Here is a 17,278-nt window from a genome sequence, read left to right as displayed (position 1 = left end):
GTTGTCAGGCCCTGCCTTGTGTGGAGATTGCCAGCCACTGGTTGGTGGGGCCAGGTCACAAGGCAGCTGGCTGTGGAACCCTTGGGGGCCCCAGCCCTAGTGCTGGTGCACTCTGGGGCAGAACTAGGTTCTGGGGTGGATGGTTTTGGGGCTACGTTCTTGGATTTAGTGTTGGCCTGCTGGTGGGTTAGGCCGGTTCCTTACATGGCTGGCTGCAGGTTCTACGGTATACCAAAGTTGGTGCTGGCTCACTGGAGAGTGGGGATATATAACGAGGCAGAGGAGTACAAGGTGCTCACCCACCAGTGGGTAAAGTTAGGTCCTGGGGCTAGTGCCATCCTGCTGGCAGGCAGAGCTGGGTCCTAGGTCCAGGAGTCACAGAGTTGGTGTTGGACTGCTGGTGGATGAGGCTGGTCCGAAGTCTAGAGCTGGCTGGCTGGTGGGTGTGGCCAGGACCCAGGGGGTTCTGGGGATCATTCCTGCCCACTGGTGGGCAGAGGTGGTTCCCAGGGTCTCTGGCTGCAGGGCCCTGGAGGTCCTGGGTCTAGTGCCTGTGTACTGGTGTGTAGGTCTCGGTCCTGGACCCTCTGGTGGACACGGCCATGTCCAGGGGAAGGTATGGGCTCAGGGAGTCTTAAGGCAGCCTGTCTGCTGGTATGTGGGGCTGTGTCCCTACCCAGCTGGTTGCTTGGCCTGAGGGATTCCAGTACTGGTGTCTACAGGCTGGAAGGTGGGGGTGGCAGGGCTGGGTCCTGACTTTAATAAGCAGGAGGGAGGATTCCAAAATATTCCTTGACAGCATCAGTTTCCACATGAGAGAAGGAGCTCCCCCAAATGGCTGCTGCCAGCATTTATATCCTCAAGGTGAGCTCCAGTTACCTCCTGCCTCTGCAGGAGCTTCTCCAAGATCAGCAGGTAGGTCTGACCCAGAGTTCTTTCAAACTACTGTTTCTTCCCTGGGTCCCACAGTGTGTGAGACTGTGTGTGCACTCTTTAAGACTGGAGTCTCTATTTCCCACAGTCCTCTGGATCACCTGAAAGTAAGCCCCTCTGTCCTTCAAAGCCATACATTTTTGGGGCTCCAATTCTTGCTCTGGTGCCCCTGGCTGGGGAGCCCAATACGGGACTCAGATCCCTTGCTCCTTGGGGAGAACCTCTGCAGTTGTAACTATTTTCCCATTTGTGGATCACTCTCCCAGAGGTATGGGTCTTGAATATACCATAACTCTTACCACACCCTCAGCTGTCTTGTGATTCGTTCTTTATATCTTTAGTTGTGGAAGATCTTTTCTGGTAGATTCCGATCTTTCTTATCAATAGTTGTTCTGTAAATAGTTGTAATTTTGGTATGCCCGTGAGAGGAGGTGAGTTCAGGGTCTTCCTACTCTGCCATCATTGTATGCCTTGTCTGAGGCCAGATTTTTAACATATAAAGCCTCCATGATTATAGCCAGCATGTGAAACACATGGGTGGTCAGAAAACCCTGATAACCTTTCTTTATTTCAAATTTTAAGAGGTGAAATTTTGGTTGTCTTTATCCAACAAATGATTGCTTGTGCCATTCTATTTTTTTTCCCAACACGTAGCTCTTTCCTCAAACATAAATGAGAAAATAAGCTCCTTGATATTTTGGTGGTAAAAAGATTTTTATCTATCCCCCACTCCAAATATTCAGTGGCAGAATAAGTGAAATTTAAACAAATAAAAATACTGCAATGGCAGCCCACCAGGACTGGCCCCAAGTTTTCTACCTATCTGTGCATTCTTCCTAAAAAAGACAGTAAAACCCACAACACACCCAAGGATCTTAACACCCCAAGCAGAGATTGAACCTGTGCCCCCTGCAGTTGAAGCATGGAGTTTTAACCACTGGACCACCAGGGCAGTCCCTAACTATCAGCTCTATTGAGCCATGTGGCTGACAGGGTCTTGGCCAGGAGTCAGGGCTGAGACTCTGAGGTGGGAGAGCCGAGTTCTGGACATTGGACCACCACAGAACTCCTGGCCCTACGTAATATCAATCGGCGAGAGCCCTCCCAGAGATCTCCTACTCAATGCTAAGACCCAGCTCCACTCAACGACCAGCAAGCTCCAGTGCTGGACACCCCATGCCAAACAACTAGCAAGACTGGAACACAACCCCACCCATTAGCAGACAGGCTGCCTAAAATCATAATAAGTTCACAGACACCCCAAAACACAACACCAGACGTGGACCTGCCCACCAGAAAGACAAGATCCAGCCTCATTCACCAGAACACAGGCACCACTCCCCTCTATCAGGAAGCCTACACAACCCTCTGAGCCAACCTTACCCACTGGGGGCAGACACCAAAAACAACGGGAACTACGAACATGCAGCCTGCAAAAAGGAGACCACAAAAACAGTAAGTTCAGCAAAATGAGAAGACAGAGAAATACACAGCAAATGAAGGAGCAAAGTAAAAACACACCAGACCAAATAAATGAAGAGGAACTAGGCAGTCTACCTGAAAAAGAATTCAGAGTAATGATGGTAAAGATGATCCAAAATCTTGGAAATGGAATGGAGAAAGTACAAGAAATGTTTAACAAGGACCTAGAAAAACTAGAGCAAACAAATAATGATGAACAACAAAATAAATGAAATTTAAAATTCTCTAAAGGGGATCAATAGCAGAATAACTGAGGCAGAAGAACAGATAAGTGACCTAGAAGATAAAACAGTGGAAATAATTACCACAGATCACAATAAAGAAAAAAAGAATGAAAAGAATTGAGGACAGTCTCAGAGACCTCTGGAACAATATTAAACGCACCAACATTCGAAATATAGGGGTCCCAGAAGAAGAAGAGAAAAAGAAAGAGACTGAGAAAATATCTGAAGAGATTATAGTTGAAAACTTCCCTAATATGGGAAAGGATAGATAGGTCAATCAATTCCAGGAAGCACAGAGAGTCCCATACAGGATAAAACCAAGGAAAAACACGCCAACACATATTAATCAAACTATCAAAAATTAAATACTAAGAAAAAATATTAAAAGCAGCAAGGGAAAAGCAACAAATAACATACAGGGGAATCCCCATAAGGTTAACAGCTGATCTAGCAGCAGAAACCCTGCAAGCCAGAGGGAGTGGCAGGACATGTTTAAAGTGATGAAAGGGAAAAACCTACAACGAAGATTACTCTACCCAGCAAGGATTTTATTCAGATTTGACAGAGAAATTAAAACCTTTACAGACAACCAAAAGCTAAGAGAATTCAGCACCACAAATTTACAACAAATGCTAAAGGAACTTCTCTAGGCAGGAACCACACAAGAGAAGGAAAAGACCTACAATAACAAACCCAAAACAATTTTAAAAATGGTAATAGGGACATACGTATCGATAATTACCTTAAATGTAAGTGTATTAAATGCTCCAACCAAAAGACATAGACTGGTTGAATGGATAAAATAACAAAACCTATACATATGCTGTCTACAAGAGACCCACTTCAGACCTAGGAACACATACAGACTGAAAGTGAGGAGATGGAAAAAGATATTCCATGCAAATGGATCAAAAGAAAGCTAGAATAGCAATTCTTGTATCAGAAAAAATATATTTTAAAATAAAGGCTTACAAGAGACAAAGAAGGACACTACATAATGATCAAGGAATCAATCCAAAAAGAAGATATAACAATTGTAAATATTTATGCACCCAACATAGGAGCACCTCAATACATAAGGCAAATGCTAACAGCCATAAAAGGGGAAATTGACAGTAGCACAATCATAGTAGGGGACTTTAACACTCCACTTTCACCAATGGACAGATCATCCAAAATGAAAATAAATAAGGAAATACAAGCTTTAAATGACACATTAAACAAGATGGACTCGATTGATATTTATAGTACATTCCATCCAAAAACTACAGAATACACTTTCTTCTTAAGAGCTCAAGGAACATTCTGCAGGATAGACGATATTGTGGGTCACAAATCAAGCCTTGGTAAATTTAAGAAAATTGAAATCGTATCAAGTATCTTTTCCAACCACAACACTATGAGACTAGATATTAATTACAGGAAAAATACTGTAAAAAATACAAACACATGGAGGCTAAACAATACACTACTAAATAACCAAGAGATCAATGAACAAATCAAAGAGGAAATCAAAAAATACCTAGAAAGAAATGACAATGAAAACACGACAACCCAAAACCTATGGGATGCAGCAAAAGTAGTTCTAAGAGGGAAGTTTATAGCAATACATCCTATTTCAAGAAACAAGAACAATCTCAAATAAACAACCTAACCTTACACCTAAAGCAATTAGAAAAAGAACAACAACAACAAAAAAACCCACAAAGTTAGCAGAAGGAAAGAAATCATAAAGATCAGATCAGAAATAAATGAAAAAGAAATGAAGGAAACGATAGTAAAGAACAATAAAACTAAAATCTGGTTCTTTGAGAAGATAAACAAAATTGATAAACCATTAGCCAGCCTCATCAAGATAAAAAGGGAGAAGACTAAACTCAGCAGAATTAGAAATGAAAAAGGAGAAGTAACACCGGACACTGCAGAAATACAAAGGGATCATGAGAGATTACTACAAGCAACTATATGCCAATCAAATGGACACCCTGGAAGGAATGGACAAATTCGTAGAAGAGCACAACCTTCCCAACACTGAACAAGGAAGAAACAGAAAATATGAAACAACCAATCACAAGCACTGAAATTGAAAGTGTGATTAAAAATCTTCCAAGAAACAAAAGCCCAGGTCCAGATGGCTTCACAGGTCAATTGTATCAAACATTTAGAGAAGAGCTAATGCCTATCCTTCTCAAACTCTTCCAAAATAAAGCAGAGGGAGGAACACGCCCAAACTCATTCTATGAGGCCACCATCACCCTGGTACCAAAACCAGACAAAGATGTCACAAAGAAAGAAAACTACAGGCCAATATCACTGATGAACATAGATGCAAAAATCCTCAACAAAATACCTGCAAACAGAATCCAACAGCACATTAAAAGGATCATACACCATGATCAAGTGGGGTTTATCCCAGGAATGCAAGGATTCTTCAATATATGCAAATCAATCAATGTGATAAACCATATTAACAAACTGAAGGAGAAAAACCATATGATAACCTCAATAGATGCAGAAAAAGCTTTTGACAATATTCAACACCAATTTAAGATAAAAAACTTCCAGAAAGTAAGCATAAGGGGAACTTACCTCAACATAATAAAGGCCATATATGACAAACCCACAGACAACATTGTTCTCAGTGGTGAAAAACTGAAACCATTTCCACTAACATCAGGAAAAAGACAAGGCTGCCCGGTCTCACTGCTATTATTCAACAAAGTTTTGGAAGTTTTAGCCACAGCAATCAGAGAAGAAAAAGAAATAAATGGAATCCAAATCGGAGAAGAAGTAAAACGGTCAGTTTGCATATGACATGATACTATACATGGAGAACCCTAAAGATGCTACCAGGAAACTACTACAGCTAATCAATTAATTTGGGAAAGTGGCAGGATACAAAATTAATGCACAGAAATCTCTCGCATTCCTGTACACTAATGATGAAAACTGAAAGAGAAATTAAGGAAACACTCCCATTTACCATTGCAACAAAAAGAATAAAATACCTAGGAATAAACCTACCTAAGGAGACAAAAGACCTGTATGCAGAAAACTATAAGACACTGATGGAAGAAATTAAAGATGATACAAACAGATGGAGAGATATACCACGTTCTTAGATTGGAAGAAACATCATTGTGAAAATGACCATACTACCCAAAGCAATCTAAAGATTCATTGCAATCCCTATCAACTACCAATGGCATTTTTCACAGAATTAGAAAAAAAAAATTCACAATTTGTATGGAAACACAAAGGACCCCAAATAGCCAAAGCAATCTTGAGAAAGAAAAACGGAGCTGGAGGAATCATGCTCCTGGACTTCAGACTATACTACAGAGCTACAGAAATCAATACAGTAAGGCACTGGCACAGAAACAGAAACATAGACAAATGGAACAGTATAGAAAGCCTAAAGATAAACCCACGCACATATGGTCAACTTATCTTTGATAAAGGAGATCAGAATATACAATGGAGAAAAGACAGTCTCTTCAATAAGTGGTGCTGGGAAAACTGGACAGCTACATGTAAAAGAATGAAATTAGAACAGTCCCTAAAACCATACACAAAAATAAACTCCAAATGGATTAAAGACCTAAATGTAAGGCCAGACACTATAAAACTCCTAGAGGAAAACATAGGCAGAACACTCTATGACATAAATCACAGCAAGATCCTTTTTGACCCTCCTCCTAGAGAAATGGAAATATAAACAAATGGGACCTAATGAGACATAAAAGTTTTGCAAAGCAAAAGAAACCATAAACAAGATGAAAAGACAACCCTCAAAATGGGAGAAATATTTGCAAAAAAGGCAACTGACAAAGGATTAATCTCCAAAATATTAAAGCAGCTCATGAGCTCAATATAAAAATAACAAACAACCTAATCCAAAAATGGGCAGAAGACCTAAATAGTCATTTTTCCAATGAAGATATACAAATTGCCAACAAACACATGAAAGGATGCTCAAAATCACTAATCATTACAGGAATGCAAATAAAAACTACAATTAGGTATTACCTGGCACCAGTCAGAATGGTCATCATCAAAAATTCTACAAACAATAAATGCTGGAGAGGGGGTGGAGAAAAGGGAACCCTCTTGCACTGTTGGTGGGAATGTAAATTGATACAGCCACAATGGAGAACAGTATGGAGGTTCCTTTAAAAACTAAAAATAGAACTACCATATGACCCAGCAATCCTACTAGTGGGCATATACCCTGAGAAAACCATAATTCATAAGGAGTAATGGAGCACAATGTTCACTGCAGCACTATTTACAATAGCCAGGACATGGAAGCAACCTAAGTGTGCATCGACAGATGAATGGATAAAGATGATGTGGTCCATATATACAATGGAATATTACTCAGCCATAAAACGAAACGAAATTGAGTTATTTGTAGTGAGGTGGATGGACCTAGAGTCTGTCATACAGAGTGAAATAAGTCAGAAAAAGAAAAACAAATACCATATGGTAACATATATATATATGGAATGTAAAAAAAAAAAGGTTCTGAAGAACCTAGGGGCAAGACAGGAATAAAGATGCAAATGTAGAGAATGGACTTGAGGACACATGGAGGGGGAAGGGTAAGCTGGGACAAAGTTAGAGAGTGGCATTGACATATATACACTCTCAAATGTAAAACAGATAGCTAGTGGGAAGCAGCCGCATAGCACAGGGAGATCAGATTCGTTGTTTGTGACCACCTAGAGGGGTGGGATAGGGAGGGTGGGAGGGAGATGCAAGAGGGAGGGGATATGGAGATGTATGTATACGTATAGCTGATTCACTTTGTTATACAGCAGAAACTAACACAACATTGTTAAGCAACCATACTCCAATAAAGATGTTAAAAAAAGAAATACTGCAGTGGTATGCAAATCAACTGATGCTATCTCTATCCATGATAAGTCCATAAATATTCCTTGGTTCTAGTCAAACCTACTATTTTGTAATGACCTATAAATAAATAGTTGGACCAAAACATGTATAGGTAACATTTCCCTTGAATGTTACCGTGAATTTCCTTTCTATGCTTTAGGCTATTTTTATAGCATAGTTTTAAAAGCTTACAGATATTTAGTTTCCCTTTCCATATTAGTATACAAGCTTTGTTTTTTTTAATCTTAGTAATGTTTAAGCATGTAGCTCAGAATCATGTTTCCAATTCCTTTCTAATATCAGAAATTTGATAGAACTATTTATGAATGCTGGTGTTTTTTGCCAAGACCACTGGAGATATTCAAATTATTTCCAGTAGAAAGAATACAGCTAATACTTATGAAACATTTTCCTCATTATGACACTGTGAATGAGCTTTTGTTTGAAATAGTTGTGGCTTTATGAGATAACTTTTTCAAACACTTAAAAATGATTAAGAGCACTTTTGGGGCTAAATCACTCCTTTCATGTAACTCCTCTTCAAAAAGTTATATACACTTTAATTTTCTCCTTCATTAGAAGTCCACGTATCTTCACTCCAAAAGAATGCCTTAAGACATAAGCCAATTATTTCAGGAAAATTATTTACTTTTGTTTTATTTTTGACTGTCACAGCCAATATTATCACTACTCATAGTGTCTGCTAACCATGATTACATAGCTAAAAGGGCCCACCATTCATATTTAAAATGTATGTAAGCAGAGAAATAACAATGTGATGTTATATTAAGTTTTAAAATAAACTGGCAGTCACATTTTTTTGCAAAATATATCTTATTATACAATAGGCTATTCTGTTGTCACATTTTAAGTAATAATTTTTTTTCTCAATTGCCTTGGTACACTTTACTACTAAAGCTTATAGTGATCTAATCCAATTAATTATAATTGTCATTAAAGTATTGCTAATTGCTCAATGAAAAAAAACTGCGCTATAAATAAAAATTTTATGCTCTGATAAGGGATTTTTTTCCCAAGAGTATGGCCTGAGAGAGAAAGCGTATGCAGACTTTAGCTTAGCATGCTCTTTAAAACACAAGTGTGTTTAATAATGCTATCTTGGAGTTAGAAGGAGAAAATGATTAAATAAGTGCCTTTGAATTCATCTGGATTCGTGTTAATTTATATTTTTTGTTTGCGGTTCTGAGTTAACTAGTTGGAAACATAAGTCGCATTCCAATCTTTATCCTCAGCCTCCTCCACTGAATTCTGATGCCTCTAGGACTTATAAACTGCTTCATTATCTGTGTTGTGAGATAAATGTCTTCAGGGAGCCTATGAATCTTAAAAGATCAGTAAATTAGAATATTTGTTAAATACGACTCGGTGGTAATTAAGAGTCATGGCCAACATAGAAAAGAGCAGAAATAGACCTCAAAAGGATTTTTAGAAGATTAAACATACAAGCATAAAGATAAAATGGCATTAATTAACACATGGAGAAAACTACAATGAGATGGGGTTGGTGTAAAGTACGAAGTACCAACGACAGAATGAAATAATAACCGACAAGGTTTGTTCTGTTCCTTTTCTGATGTACCAAAGAGACTAAGAAAGCAAGGAATAAATGCTGGAAAAAAAAAAAAGATAATTAGTGACCAATAGAAGACCTCATTAACCTGTGTAAGGGGATGATCAGTGTGGAACAGTCACATAACCAGATATTCACGTACAACGTGGTTATTCTTAACTTAAATACTTGACCACTAAAGGTCTATAACCCCCATCAAAAATGTTACTTTATAATAAAGGAAACAAATACAAAAATTCATTTAATTTTGCTCTCCAAACTAGTTTTATTGAAATTAATTCGCATTGACTTTAATCAGCCAATCATTAGCTGTCATAATTACTGATTCCTGCTTTCTACCTCCTGTCCTATCTCATATGGAGGCTTCTTTCCCATTGATTTCAGCATCTCTCGATGATTCCTTAGCCTCTTCTCTAGTATCCCCGAGGACCAACCAGTTAAGAAATAATAGATACTGCTCTATGCTGTCTGTTAAACTTTTTCAGGAAGGTAAGCATTACCTACCCCAAGGAAATCAGTATTCTAAGAAAGTGAGCAATATGGCTTACATTGCCTTGGCATTCCACAAATACTGTAAATCATTGCATTCAGAGTATCTGCTCTTCTAATATCTGTGAATTAACTGATTCATTTAAAAATAGAAATGCCATTATTAGTTAGTTAATAACCTAATTGCTAAAGTACCTCAGCTGGTTGGTTTAATTTAGTCTAACAAATATATACATATATAATCACTGCATGATTTCAACAACCACTTTTCTCTTAAAAAATAAAAACACTAACAACAGAAGTTTTCACTTCATCTCTTCCACCTGGCCACCCTATTACAAACATGAAGTCCAAATGTTTATTCCAGATGTACAAGTAGCAATAAGTACAAAAAGTGTCTGATGGTTTGCTTCTTCCTTTAATTTGTATAGGAGGTCTTCTGAGGCCTTAGTTCATGTGTTATAACATAGGAACTCATCTAATAGGCAATACATTGAACCTTTGATTGTATAAAACAATGAGCAAATAACTTTAAACTATTTTTCAGTGGTGTTTGATCCTAGATTTTGAACATTTGAAACAGTTGATTCATTGTCACTTACTCAATAGGTAATCATAGCTAAATCTAACCTTAAGAGGACTGAATTTACCCCAAAGTTCATATACATTTATGAGAGCAAAATAAATACATTCAGTTATTTGGATCATTGTTAGGCCAAACAATGATTCTGAAGAAGAGAAATGATACTGATAGAATGCTTAATTATAAAAGTAAAGCATATCAACTCCAACTAAAGGCCAGTTTTAGAAAGCCTGCCTTCTACTTGATTTCGAAAACCACAATTAGAAACAAGTCAGGAAGAATGAAAAGTAAAGGCAGAGAAAAAGTTATGACTTGGGTTATATTAACTTTTTTTTTTAATTTTGGCATTTGTATGGCTAAACTTACATAGAAAGTATTGGAATAAATATTCATTCTAAAAAATATTATTCTTAGAAACACTTATTCATTTACTAAAAAGGATAATTGGGGAGAAAACAGAGCAGATGGTCACATGGGAATTTTCTATCAATAGATCTACTGATTCTAATAATATCCCAGCCTTAACTTTTCACTTGAAAAGCTTTGCAAGTGCTGAAGCTGAAAAAAACGACCATTATGTATACCAAGAGAGCATTCTAAACAATACTGAAATGATTAAAGTAATTAATTATTCATTACTTACAAAAGTTGTGTTTTCCAATAATAATGTGGTAGTATTTGTTTCTATATTCAGTTTAATGACATGTCCATTCTCGCTTTTATACACCACATCCGTATCTGCAACAAAAAGATGTTAACAATTGACAAACACATTGACTAGGTTAATATGAGTGTAGAGGAGATAATGTGCATAATAAACAGACACATTAGAACAATCACTGTTAGCCTTTAATAACCTGAGCAGATTTCTGTACTTAGCTCTCATTAATCCTCTTCAGGAAGCCCACCCAGCACATGGTCTACTGTGCAATGAAAACAGTGTTAGTGACAGGGTCACTCAGATTCTTGGTTGAACAAATGAAAAGTAATTAAAACATGGGCAACTGATGCCCATTCTAAGATGAGAAAGAAGGGACAGAGAAATGCCTCCCATTTCCGAAGCTGTTACTGATTAGTGATCTAGGTAAACTTTCAACGAGGCTGCCAGTTAAACATAACTGGACACAATTCTGAGACTATCACATGAAGCACGTTCATGCAGACTTTTTCACAAACCCAGTCCTACCACCGCTCAATTGCCACTCAACCTCTTTCTCCCTTGGGTTTGGAACTGTGCCTCTGGTATTTTGTCTGGATTGTGTGACCACTGGTCAAAATCTCTGAGACTGTATGTGTCCATTGTATCCACTTTTTCAACTTTAAAGAGAATGATGTTTTCAGTGTAAATAATTGCATTTCGTCTGGACAGCTGTTGATTTTAAATATGTTTGAGTTAAATTCAGCCACATTTATCAGGAAATTAACTCATATTAAGAATACCATAGACTGCAAATACCAACCTGAGACAAGCTGCCAGAAAGGATATTCAGGAGTTAAGAAAAGAAAGATATCTGTATCTGCATAAAAGCTATATAAATAATAGATATATTATACATACATTTATGTGATTAGATAAAAGGGAAGATACCCAAATAAAAGCAGTCTTGAGTGTTCTTTCTTTCTTTTTTTTTTTTTTTGATAATGTCCTTTTCAGTTTTACCCAATTCTAAACTTCTCCATGGTATTGCACCCCCCTACCCGCCTGCCCATTCTTGGAAGAAATATTGAGAGGGGTTGGACCTACTATTCACAGTAAATGAAGTTATATAATTTACAATTCTCAGAACCTGGCTTCATCTGCATAATGGTGGTAAACAAATACTGCATGGTGGGTTGTGAAAACTATGTGGAAATGTCTGACAGTTTTGGCAGGGCAAGGTTTTCTGACTCGTTCTCTAGTTATCTCAATATTATAAATAGTGACACCCAGAAGTTATGATGAGAAGCAATCAATACTAGCAAAAATGAAGTTTGTCTTTCTTCCGTGTTCCATTCAGAAGACTGAGAGTCCAATATGACTCTCCTACTAGAGTCAGGGATGGCACAGAAGGCCAATGGCTCCTCTTGACCTTAGTCACATGGGGAGAGTGACATGTTGGAAAGACATGGGCCACAAGGAAAGACAAATAGTGTTTTAAGAAAGGAGAAAAAGAGACAAAGATTTCAAGTTACTATCTGAGTTGTATTTAAGTGTACTGAAAGATGGTCCTATGTGAACTTAAAAATAAGGCCTTGTATCACCTACTGAATTTCTTTCATCACCTATAGATAAATTGGGTTCTTTTTATCATTAACTTTACCTGCTGACCTTTCTAGTGATGTAAGACAAGTAACAGGGTTACGCACATAATAAATATTTATTTTGCTTTCTATTCTTTACCTCTCTTCCCCTTCCTTTCTATCCCAAATATATGATCGCAGGCTCAAGAGCAATACTGGTCACCTGTGTTACTCAATTCAGCCTTGCCAGCTGACTCTGGTCTCCTGTCTTCCCGCTCAAAATCAACGCTTGCTTTAATCTATAGTCCAACCTCAACTGACGCCTCTGTTATGTTCCTTCATTTTCTCAGTTCTGGACCACCTCTTGGTACGGATAGACACTGCCATCACAGATTAGCATAAATAACGTGTCTTAACAAACATCCTTAAAATATTTTTACAATAAATTAAGAGAAAGAGGGTTTTTCCCCTTCTACTGTACCATGGTAATAAATAGAGCAAAAAGCCAATCAGTAACTGGTTCTTTTCCCAGGGGACCAGCACACTGCAGAATTCTAAATAGGGATGAGAATCTAAGGGCTTAGGGAGAAACAGGAGCCCAGAGAGCATGAATAGTGATTCTTCTTCAACAGAAGAGATAAAGTAACATATGGCCTTACTGTCTCTCATAGTAAGGAAACCCGCAGCTGATGATGGATTATATTGGGATAGATGAAGGAAAATTAATTTTTATTTCCCTTAGAATCAAAATAGAAGGAAGTGGAGTTTGTTTGAGAAGATAAAGACTACATTTAATTTTTTTAACATCTTTATTGGAGTATAATTGCTTTACAGTTGTGTTAGTTTCTGCTTTATAGCAACGTGAATCAGTTATACATATGTCCCCATATCTCCTCCCTCTTGCGTCTCCTTCCCCCCCGCCATCCCACCCCTCTAGGTGGTCACAAAGAACCAAGCTGATCTCCCTGTGTTATGCAGCTGCTTCCCACTAGCTATCTATTTTACATTTGGTAGTGTATATATGTCCATGCCACTCTCTCACTTCATCCTAGCTTACCCTTCCCCCTCCCTGTGTCAAGTCCATTCTCTATGTCTGTACCTTTATTCCTGTCCTGCCCCTAGGTTCTTCAGAATCTTTTTTCTTTTTTTTTAGATTCCATATATATGTGTTAGCATACAGTATTTGTTTTTCTCTTTCTGACTTACTTCACTCTGTATGACAGACTCTAGGTCCATCTATCTCAATACAAATAACGCAATTTCACTGCTTTTTATGGCTGAGTACTATTCCATTGTATATGTGTGCCACATCATTTTTTTTATGATGTACTTTTTTTAATGTTTTTTTTTAAATTGAGGTATAGATAGTTTACAATATTATATAAGCTTCAGGTATACAACATAGTGATCACAATTTTAAAGGTTATATTCCCTTCATAATTACTATAAAATATTGGCTATATTCCCTGTATTGTACAATATATTCTTGTAGCTTATTTTATAGATAGTAGTTTGCACCTCTTAATCTCCTACCCTTATCTTGCCCCTCCTTCCTTCCCTCTCCTCACTGGTAACCCCTGGTTTGTACTCTATATTTGTGAGTCTGTTTCTTTTTTGTTGTATTCACTAGTTTGGTGTATTTTTTAGATTCCACATATAAGTGGTATCATACAGTATTTTTCTTTCTCTGTCTGACTTATTTCACTTAGCATAATGCTCTCCATGTCCATCCACGTTACTGCAAATGGCAAAATTTCATTCTTTTTTCATGGCTAAGTAGTATTCCTTTGTATATCCACATACTGTATATCCATGTATATACCACATCTTCTTTATCGCTTCATCTGTTGATGGACACTTAGGTTGCTTCCATATCTTGACAATTGTAAATAATGTTCCTATGAACATTGGGGTACATGTATCTTTTCAAATTGGTGTTTTTGGTTTATTCAGGTATATACTGAGGAGTGGAATTGCTGAATCATATGGCAACTTTATTTTCAGTTTTTTTGAGAAACTTCCATACTGTTTTCCACAGTGGCTGCACCAATTTACATTCCCACTAAGAGTGGACAAGTGTTCCCTTTTCTCCACATCCTCTCCAGCATATGTTATTTGTTGACTTTTTGATGATAGCCATTCTCACAGGTGTGAGGTGATATATCACTTTGGTTTTAATTTGCATTTCTCTGATGATTAATGATGTTGAGCATCTTTTCATGTGCCCGTTGGCCATCTGTATGTCTTCTTTGGAAAAATGTCTATTCAGGTCTTCTGCCTATTTTTTAATTGGATTGTTTGTTTTTTTAATATTGAGTTGTATGAGTTCTTTAACCCCTTATCAGTCATATCATTCACAAAAGTTTTCTCCCATTCAGTAGGTTCACATTTTGTTTTGTCGATGATTTCCTATGCTGTGCTAAAGCTTCTAGGTTTAATTAGCTCCCATTTGTTTATTTTTGCTTTTGTTTTCTTTGCTTTAGGAGACAGATCCAAAAAATATTGCTGTGATTTATGTCAAAGAGTGTTCTGCCTATGTACTTTCCTAGGAGTTTTGTGGTGTCATGTTTTATGTTTAGGTCTTTAATCCACTTTGAGTTTATATTTGTATATAATTTTGTATATAGTGTGGGAAAATGTTCTAAATTCACTATTTTACATATAGCTGGCCGGTTTTCCCAGCACCACTTATTGAAGACATTGTCTTTTCTCCATTGTATATTCTTGCCTCCTTTGTCATAGATTAATTGACCATAAATATGTGGATTTATTTCTGGGCTCTCTATTCTGTTCCACTGATGTCTGCTTTTTGATGATGCACTTCTTTTTAAATTTAATAATCTTAAAGAATGTTTGATGTCAGTACACGTGTCTACCTCATTCTTTTAACAGTTGCACAGCGTTCTATTCATGAATATGACATCATTCCTTTATCACTCACCTGTTGTTGAATATTTTTCAACATAGAAAATAGTTCCAGTAAAATACTTTTTTTTTTTTTAACATCTTTACTGGAGTATAATTGCTTTACAATGGTGTGTTAGTTTCTGCTGTATAACAAAGTGAATCAGCTATACATATACATATATCCCCATATCTCTTCCTCTTGTGTCTCCCTCCCTCCCACCCTCCCTATCCCACCTCTCTAGGTGGTCACAAAGCACCAAGCTGATCTCCCTGTGCTATGCAGCTGCTTCCTACTAGCTACCGCTTTTACATTTGATAGTGTATATATGTACATGTCACTGTCTCACTTTGTCCCAACTTACCCATCCCCCACCCCGTGTCCTCAAGTTCATTCTCTAGTAGGTCAGCATCTTTATTCCCGTCCTGGCCCTAGGTTCTTCATGAACATTTTTTTTTATTCCATATTTATGTGTTAGCATATGGTATTTGTTTTTCTCTTTCTGACTTACTTCACTCTGTATGACAGACTCTAGGTCCATCCACCTCACTGCAAATAACTCAGTTTCGTTTCTTTTTATGACTGAGCAATATTCCATTGTATATATGTACCACATCTTCTTTATACATTCATCTGTCGATGGACACTTATGTTGCTTCCATGGCCTGGCTATTGTAAATAGAGCTGCAATGAACATTGTGGTACATGACTCTTTTTGAATTATGGTTTTCTCAGGGTATATGCCCAGTAGTGGGATTGCTGGGTCATATGGTAGTTCTGTTTTTAGTTTTTTAAGGAATCTCCATATTGTTCTCCATAGTGACTGTATCAGTTTACATTCCCACCAACAGTGCAAGAGGGTTCCCTTTTCTCCACAACCTCTCCAGCATTTATTGTTTGTAGATTTTTTTTGATGATGGCCATTCTGACTGGTGTGAGGGGATACCTCATTGCAGTTTTAATTTGCATTTCTCTAACGATTAGTGATGTTGAGCATCCTATCATGGGTTTGTTGGCAATCTGTATATCTTCTTTGGAGAAATGTCTATTTAGGCCTCCTGTCCATTTTTGGATGGGGTTGTTTGTTTTTTTTTATATTGAGCTGCATGGGCTGCTTGTAAATTTTGGAGATTAATCCATTGTCAGTTGCTTCATTTGCAAATATTTTTTCCCATGTTGAGGGTTGTCTTTTGCTCTTGTTTATGGCTTCCTTTGCTGTGCAAAAGGTTTTCTATTTCACTAGGTCCCATTTATTTATTTTTGTTTTTATTTCCATTTCTCTAGGATGTGGGACAAAAAGGATCTTGCTGTGATATTTGTTATAGAGTGTTCTGCCTATGTTTTCCTCTAAGAGTTTGACAGTGTCTGGCCTTACATTTAGGTCTTTAATCCATTTGGAGTTTATTTTTGTGTATGGTTTTAGGGACTGTTCTAATTTCATTCTTTTACAGATAGCTGTCCAGTTTTCCCAGCACCACTTATTGAAGAGGTTGTCCTTTCTCCATTGTATATTCTTGCCTCCTTTATCAAAAATAAGGTGACCATATGTGTGTGGGTTTATCTCTGGGCTTTCTATCCTGTTCCATTGAGCTATGTTTCTGTTTTTGTGCCAGTACCATACTCTCTTGATTACTGTTGCCTTGTAGTGTAGTCTGAAGTCCGGGAGCCTGATTCCTCCAGCTCCATTTTTCTTTCTCAAGATTGCTTTGGTGCTTCAGGGTCTTTTGCGTTTCCATACAAATTGTGAATTTTTTTGTTCTAGTTCTGTGAAAAATGCCATTTGTATTTTGATAGGGATTGTACTGAATCTGTAGATTGCTTTGGGTAGTAGAGTCCTTTTCACAATGTTGATTCTTCCAATCCAAGAACATGGTATATCTCTCCATCGCTTTGTATCATGTTTAATTTCTTTCATCAGTGTATTATAATTTTCTGCATACAGGTCTTTTGTC

General features: G+C 37.5%; 1 protein-coding gene across 5 annotated transcripts in view; it reads right to left on the bottom strand.

Annotated features, from left to right (window-relative positions):
* Nucleotides 1-17,278, bottom strand: part of DPP10 (dipeptidyl peptidase like 10) — a gene marked incomplete at both ends in the record, with an annotated part of 1,290,793 nt that overhangs the window by 335,031 nt on the left and 938,484 nt on the right. For all 5 annotated transcript variants that reach the window (XM_082658735.1, XM_082658736.1, XM_082658734.1 and 2 more), the window contains one exon: nucleotides 10,845-10,939. In XM_082658735.1, the coding sequence (XP_082514861.1) occupies nucleotides 10,845-10,939 (95 nt within the window). The remainder of the gene's footprint in view (nucleotides 1-10,844; nucleotides 10,940-17,278) is intronic.

Source organism: Grampus griseus (genome assembly GCF_964374135.1).
Source record: "Grampus griseus genome assembly, chromosome: 7".
Taxonomy (NCBI): Eukaryota; Metazoa; Chordata; class Mammalia; order Artiodactyla; family Delphinidae; genus Grampus; species Grampus griseus.
Note: the sequence above shows the minus strand (reverse complement) of the source record. Positions and strands in the feature narration are given on the sequence as shown.